The sequence below is a fragment of the Arachis hypogaea genome, chromosome 3, assembly GCF_003086295.3.
Source record: "Arachis hypogaea cultivar Tifrunner chromosome 3, arahy.Tifrunner.gnm2.J5K5, whole genome shotgun sequence".
In the NCBI taxonomy this organism is placed as follows: Eukaryota; Viridiplantae; Streptophyta; class Magnoliopsida; order Fabales; family Fabaceae; genus Arachis; species Arachis hypogaea.
In genome coordinates, this window is record NC_092038.1 from 2,750,244 (window position 1) to 2,758,520 (window position 8,277).

Genomic DNA, 8,277 nt, shown 5'->3' on the forward strand with positions numbered 1-8,277 from the left:
ATTACAATAATAATTAAGATTTATCTATAAAGAATTTACGTATTTTTTAATAAAAAATGAATCACAAATCAACGAAAATAAGTTTGAAAATAAGCACAACATTTTTACTGTTATTGTTACACCTCTCACCATAGATCCCATAATACAAAACTCTAGAATAGTAGAATATATAGACCTTGCTCCCTAATGTACAATCAAAATCCCAATACAATTCACAACCTCTTGAATCGATACTAACGTGAGTGCTAAGTAGAGTAATTTTTTAAGTATTCTTATGCTGCTCACAACACAGCTACACTACACACTCACACCAATGGGTTCATATTCAATGACCAGCTAAGTCAACAACGCACGCACAGAAACATCTATTAATTAAGCATGTAAGGCCAGTACATGCTCAAAACTATATTCAAATAACCTTTTACATTCAACTTAGATAATCAATGAAACTTAAACTAAACCTAGATCTCTAAAGAGTAAAGACACGTCTATTGAAGAGTTCATTTTCACCGCGAAGTGCTAACTATTACCAGCCTCAGATCCAAGTGTGATATTTCATTTCTTTTTTTTAAGGTAATGTGGAGGAACCTAAGCCCAAGTGTGATATTGCCATGTTGGAATGGCAAGAGAATTAAGAAATCATTGTATGCCCCAAAATGTGTGTGCAGTGTTGTGTGTATTTTTTTTTTTAGGGCCTAGGGCCCTCTAAGCTCTAATGGAAAAAAAAGTCGACAATCTAATTTAAAGTTTACAGTGCTCTTTGGTGATTTAGTCCCACCAAATCCATAATTTGTACATTCTTAATTATTTTAGAAAATTCCTAATCAAAAGAAAGTGAAAAATATAGATAAAAAGTTTGTTATCAATTTTGTTATAATATACTAAAATTAAATATTTAACTAAATTGTGCCCTAAAAGCACCTTTTAAAAACATAATAATAATTTTTTATAATATTTTTGATGTATTTAATGCACTGAAAATTTTAAAAAAAATTATAAAATATTTTTGTAGAGTAAAAACCCTTTTTGACTCCTGTCATTTTTGAAAATAGACAAGTCGTTCTCTAATGTTTGAAAAATGATAAATCGATCCATGTCCATTTCTTCCGTTAGACACTTAGATCTTTCTGTGACTCTCTTTGTTTAGATTTGACGGAAAAAACTGACATGTAACGGTGAGGTGGTGACTTGGTCGGAACACATCATATAAATTGGTTAGGACCACTTAATCCCTGCCCAATCAGCAAAACGTGTCGTTCTCAACCAAGAAAAAACACGCATTTTGAAGAGTCTCCCCCTTTCCCTTTACATCTATCTTCAATAGCCCGAAATCACCTTCACGTGACACACTAAATTACACCTTAACTTTAAAAAAGCGAAATATTTTCCTTTAACACACATGCATGCACGCACGCACATTACTCTTATTTTGATACCCTTAGTAATTGTTTGATCAAATAAAAATAGTTTAGTAATGGTTGAAAGATGATTAAAGAAGTTATTTGATCTTATTTGTTGTCCATTATTCTTCTAGCAGATGCCATTTGAAATTGTCTTTGTTTTTTTCCTTGGGAATTAGTTCGAAAGGAATTCTGATGGAGTATTACTTTAATGAATAAATTGAGACATTTTTTTCATTAAACATTGATTATATTAATTTCACAAATTTGGTGAAAATATTTAAGGTTTAGAGTATGCAAGTTATAAAGAGATTTATTGGTATAATGGTACAGTATCTAATTTAGAGGATGAATTATATGTTCTTAAAAAGAATAAAGAACGAAAAAGATGTGGAGGTATGATGAAAAGAACGAAAAAGAGAAACCATGAATGGAAAAGATAATTAAAATGGATAATGAATCATAAGAGTGTATGACGAATGGGCTTCATGCCAAACTACTAATGCGAAAGTGCCCGCCTGACTGATAGCCGAAGGTTGCTAATGCGGGAATGTCCGCCTAACTGATAGCATATGGAATGTGAATGGGTCTTGTGCCAAACTGCCAATGCGAAAGGGCCCGCCTAACTGATAGTCTGAGATAGCTAATGCGGGAATGTTCGCCTAACTGATAGCACTGTTCCTTACTGTGATACACATTGAAATGTTATTATAATGAGGCCTAATTGACACGGGTAACCGTGATGCCAAGGTGTCTAATTGACACAGTAAAGGGACCATATTCGGGGTTCACTCTGAGTAACGTCGGGTTGCGGGTAGACAACCGACGCATGAGCTCATGGCCTGCACTAGGAAAGGCATGCATCATGTGCATTTGTATATTTTGTTTGAGCGTGCATTGTCTTAGCTTGCTTAATTGTTTATAGGGGTGGAAAAATGCCAGACGGCCTGCCAGGGGCCTACAGCCTGGCCTGTGTTTGGCCTGGCCTGGCCTGGCCTGTTATAAAATAGGTACAGGTCCAGACTCTTTTAAAAGCCTTAATACATTAATAGGCCAGGCCCATGCTGACTAATTAGCTTTATAGGCCTGTCAGGCCTGCCTGAGCCTGTTAAAATATAATTAAATATATAAATAATTATTTATTATTAATAAAATTATGAGATATTTTAAATTTATTATATTTTATTATAAATATTTTTGTATATTTTAAATATGTTAGAAGTTTAAAATTTTTCATAAATATTAAATATATGACATATTATATATAACAATTTTATTAAAAAATAATTTTTTAAATAATATTTTTATTTTTGTAAAAAAAAAATTATCAAATCTTTTAACCGGCTTCAGGCCAGGCCAGGCTAAATAACAGGCCGACCTAGTACTTTATAAAGAGCCTATAACAGGCTGCAGGGCAGGCTCAGGCCAATCAACTGTATGACAGGCCAGGCCTGTTCAGAGTAAAGCCTGGCCTGGCCTGGCCTGTTTCCACCCCTAATTGTTTATTCACGTTAATCGCTAATTGCCTACTTGTTATATATGCTTTCTATATGTGTTTGACTTGTCTGTTTTGTCTGTCTATGCAAATTTAATGGAGTTGGAGGAACGGAGGAAAGGCGAAGAGATTGAGGATTTTGATCAGATGTTGATCAAGTTTAGAACTTTAGAGACCTACCCTCATTTATGGTTTTAGCTTTAGTTCCTTAAGATTTATAATCTGATTGTCGGTGTTCTAGGATTGCCTTTAACTTTTCCGGGACCTTGCTTATTATATATGTGGGCACCTTAACCATACTGAGAACCCTCGGTTCTCATCCCATACAATATTGTTGTTTTTCAGATGCAGGTCGAGATGCACCTCGATGAGTGTTTGAAGTTCCCTCTGCAAGCGAAGTTAGTAAATGGTCTAAATGGTCTTAATCAATTTAGATGATGTATTCATACTAAGTTACTATCTTATTATTATACGTCGGTTTTTTATGTCGAGTCTAAATGGAGAGAACCATAAAAATAATTTAAATATCTAACAGAAAACAGGAGCTAATTTGTTATTTTTCAAATATTAAGGATCTAACCAAAAGCACATTTTAAAAATATAATAATAAATTTTTTTAAATATATTTTTAATAATTTTTATAAAATATTTTTTTTATAATATGTTTCATTTTTATCCTTAGGGCATAAGTCAGCAAAATCTTAAAATTAATTTCAAATTTACTAAAAATTTCAACTCTTTAATTATGCATTAGTTATTTTTCATTTTTATCCTTAGGGCATAAGTCAGCAAAATCTTAAAATTAATTTCAAATTTACTAAAAATTTCAACTCTTTAATTATGCATTAGTTATTTTTCCTTATTTGTTCCCTCGTGTCTTTGTTCTCTAATCCACCAGCGCATTATTACTCAGCAGATGAGAATCTAAGCAAAAAGCATAAAAAAAAGGGAACAATGCTTTGTGCAAATAATTCAGAAATCTCATTGGTCCATATACAAGTCACACGGATAACCATTTGAAACATATCACAGCCGTTGATAATATCCAATCAAACGCCCCAAACCCACTCACTTACACACCCACGAGACTCCTCTCACACTGTCCCAAGCTCAATAAAAGCCAAGACTCCACTCCCTCCGCCACCGCAATCACACCTCTTCCATTACCGGAAAAAGAAAAGAAAAAGAAAAGAAAAGTTAATTAAGGTTCTGATGGACAGCCCCGCTGTAAAAGGGAAGAAAGGAGCTGCCGGAAGGAGAGGCGGTGGTCCCAAGAAGAAGTCAGTGTCAAAGTCCGTCAAAGCCGGTCTCCAATTCCCCGTCGGAAGGATCGGTCGCTACTTGAAGAAAGGCCGTTATGCTCAGCGCGTGGGAAGCGGCGCTCCGGTTTATCTCGCCGCCGTTTTGGAATACCTAGCTGCTGAGGTATAATCACAATTACGAGTTCTTAGTAGATCTTCAATTATTATATTTCAATTTTGGAACTAAGATTTAATTTTAGGGTTAACAATTAGATCTCAGTGTCGATTGATTGCTGAAGCTAGATTTGCGAAATCTTACATTAAATTCGGTTGTTGATTGTTTTCTCTTTTGTTCATGTAGGTTTTGGAATTGGCTGGGAATGCTGCTAGGGATAACAAGAAGAACAGGATTATTCCAAGGCATGTGCTGTTAGCTGTGAGGAACGATGAAGAGCTTGGAAAATTGCTTGCTGGTGTTACCATTGCTCATGGTGGTGTTCTTCCTAACATTAACCCTGTGCTTTTACCTAAGAAGAGTCAAACCGCTGCTGCTAAGGAACCGAAGTCTCCATCTAAGGGCACAAAGTCTCCTAAGAAAGCTTAATTGACCATGCTTTTATGATTATGATATTTTGGTGTTAGGTTACTTTTGGTTTCTCTTTAATTTTAATGTATATCTGTTATTAGGTACCTTTAGTCCTTTTTAGGATGGCAGGAATATGTGATGCTTGTCATGGTATCCTCATTTGGAATTTATGGTGAATGGATTATTGGAAATAGCTCTTTTTCATGTAGCAAAGATTAAAATTTGGATGTTAATGCAAATTGGCTTATGATATATTTCTATTATGTTATTTTCAATTTAGCAAAAATGGCATAAAGTGCGTCATGGATTGTATTTGTATTTTAGCGCAAATGTTATTATTGGACTAGATTTTCAGATGCGATTAGAATTATTATTTTTTTTTTTGCAATTGATTGTGAGTACAAAACTTCCCTCTCTCGGATTAGAGAGTAATTCAACATGTACTGAAATAATATAATTTTAATTATTTCTGATGAAAATTTGATGGCGGGAAACATAAAAGCCTGGAAGAACTGAATTTTAAGGGGAAGCACTTTTTATTTGCCGGTAATATAGGGATCATCCTAATAGACATTCAACAACTTTAGTATTACAATTTTCAATAGAGAATTCTGCTTGACCGAAAGTCACTTATGATATGAAATAGGATTGTGGTCAATTTGATATTGTTTTATTTTTACTTCGTTCATTCATAGTTTATTGGTTCATATCAAACGCGCGTTACGCATAAGACATTTCTCCTGTTCAAATGAATAATAACCTGTAATCAAGAGAAGAGTTATAGGGAATCTTAAACATATTTTTTTTTGTAGTTTTGCACATTTAGTCCCGATGTATATTTTGGTGCTAAACTCTTCTTCGTTTAGAAATATTAAGCCATTTGTTAATGTAAAAATGTTAGGGTTCTTTTAGAGTTTGGATATATTTTGAGTAAAGCATCATTTTTGTTTTCAATATTTAGGGTAAGTCTTAAAATTATTCATAACGTTTCAATAGTCCTATTTAAGTACTTAATTTTTTAAAACCTCCTCAATGTTGTTCTGCAGATCCGTTAACAGAATTGACAGCGGCACAAAATTAAGATGATTTTGAAACGTTTGGAATAAAAATGATACATAAAAATAAATTTTAATTTTATCCTTCAATAATATCAATTTTTTACTATATATAATATTCAATTATTTTTTAATCACATCTAAGTAAATTACAATTAATTATATTACTTTCATTTTAAATAAATTAAATTTTTTTATAATTTTACTCTTAAAGATTTTTAGTTATCATGAAATATTTGTAAAATGATTAATATATAAACTTGTAGAAAAGAAAAGAATAATATATATACAATAAAATATAACTTATATCTTTTGTGTTTAATGTATTAAAATTCTTTAAAATTATAAAAAATAAATTTATTTAAAATGAAAGTAATGTGATTAAGTGTAATTTATTTAGATGTAATTAAAAATAATTGAATCCTATGTACAGAAAAAAATTAAAATGATTGAAAAATAAAATTAAATTAAAATTTATTTTTATGTATCGCTTTTTTGTCCTTAACGTTTTCGTCTTATTTAAGTTTTAAGACAACTTTAAGACTCTAAACATTAGGATAAAGACAATATTTTTTTTAAGAAAAACATGGAGCCATATATATCTCTTTCTTTTAGTAATTATATGTAGTTGACTATAAAATTTATTTACGTAGCATTTACCTTGTTAATGGGAATGGCAGCGGATCTTTTTATATTTTTGGTCCCAGGCCTCAGATCCAAAGCTCACTTGAAATTACATTTATGCGTATGATGTTTTAATTTAATTTATAACTTAATCTAGGCACCAGTTCTCTCCTCTGTTTGATAAATGTGCAATAAAATAAAGATCCAACGCTAGATATAAATATCCGGCAAGCTCACAGCTGCATTTGGTTTTTCTCATTTTCTTTAAGCCTTATATAAACTTGCAAACTTTGTGTTTACTTTTCTTGTTTCATAGAGGTTTAATCTAAGTCTTTTAGGAATTAAAAACAAAATTCGTAAATCAATGTGTAACAATCTATAATTTTCAATTCAAATTTGTTAGAACAAACAGTCTAACACAATCTTTAAAACATAAATTTCGTTTATTATTTGGAAGCATAAGGGTATTTAAAAAGTGTTAAACGTTGGATCAAATTTTAGATAAATTTTTTTTCAATATCATATTATTTATAGTATTGTGACTTTTGTTTTCAGTTTTTATCATTGAAAATTCATTATAAAATTTATTCTTTCGGTTATTCTTCACCTTTCTCATCTTTTCTACATGTATCATCATCTTTATTTTATTTTATAACTATCCTTTTTCACCTTCTTCATCTCCCATCTTCAGGCACGGACCTACATGGAACCATGGGGGGGCACTTGCCCCCACTCTCATTTAATTTTTTTAAACAAAAAAAAATATATACATATATAATATGCCCCCATTTTAAATTTTAAATGATCCCATTACAAATAAATTAAACTAATTATTTAAAACCTTGAATCCATTTTATCTTGCTATCATTTTGATTATGAGTTAACCTAATTAAATTTAGTCTTCTCTCATTCTCAAATCCTAGTCGTCACTCATTTATTCTCTTAAACTCTCTTCTTAGTTTCATATTTTCAACATTTTTTTTCTATTCCTTGTTTAGTGGTCATCTTGTCTTCATCAACAGGTAAATTTTAAATTCTCTATTTTGTTTTATACAGCTCTCTATGATTTTATGTTTTTTTTCAATTTTATTGTTTCTCTTTTCATATTTTCGATTGCAAATTTTAATTCAAACAATTATAGTTTAGGTATTAATCTATTTTTATATTCTCTTCATGAATTTATATATTTTATTTTATTTTTGATTTAGTGATCCTTATTATTTATTTGTTTATCTTTTATTCTATTCTATTATATATAATTATGTTGCATATAAATTTCTAAAGTGAATCGATCAATTTACTAATTTAGAATATATATTTTTTATTTTTAGAAATAATAATGGAAAAATATTTTAAAAGAAAGCTACCACTAGAATCTGAAGTCACTTCATTAGTCTCTTCTAATAAAAAAAAGTTTTTAAAATTCAATGTAAAAAGTTTCATAGTTGATCCTGAACAACGACCCAAAATTTTAAATTATGATATAAATGACAGAGATGAAATTAGACAAATTTATTTGTGAAAAGATCATTGTCAACCAAGAGAATATAATTTTCTACAAACATATTTTGGGACTTTTTTTGGTAAATTTAATGCTGATTGGTTTGATGAATTTAGCAATTAATTGGAATATAGTATTTCATAAGATGCTGTTTTTTATCTCTATTATTATCTTATGAAATCTGATAGTGCGAGTAGTAATGCTTTTATAAAAGAGCTCTTTTTAAATTTAAATTAATATATCTTTTGATAATAATGTGAATTATTTTTGCCCCCTTACCATAAATTTTCTGGGTCCGTCACTGCCCATCTTTATTTTATTTCATCTTCTTCCTTGTGGCTTATCTCTTCTTTAGTGTTATATTATATTCATATA

General features: G+C 30.6%; 1 protein-coding gene across 1 annotated transcript; it reads left to right on the plus strand.

The window, feature by feature from the left end:
• The first annotated feature begins 3,760 nt into the window (after positions 1-3,760).
• Positions 3,761-4,976, plus strand: LOC112787304 (histone H2A). Its single transcript, XM_025830356.2, has 2 exons — positions 3,761-4,320; positions 4,498-4,976. Exons 1-2 carry the CDS (start codon positions 4,108-4,110, stop codon positions 4,738-4,740), a joined length of 456 nt encoding a protein of 151 aa, XP_025686141.1. The 5' UTR covers positions 3,761-4,107; the 3' UTR covers positions 4,741-4,976.
• The last annotated feature ends 3,301 nt before the right edge of the window (positions 4,977-8,277 follow it).

Bases quoted from the DNA above. Each gene is read 5' to 3' on its own strand.
- LOC112787304 (XM_025830356.2), top strand. From the start codon at position 4,108: ATGGACAGCCCCGCTGTAAAAGGGAAGAAAGGAGCTGCCGGAAGGAGA. The intron at 4,321-4,497 runs GTATAATCACAA...TTGTTCATGTAG, and splicing joins TGGAATACCTAGCTGCTGAG to GTTTTGGAATTGGCTGGGAA.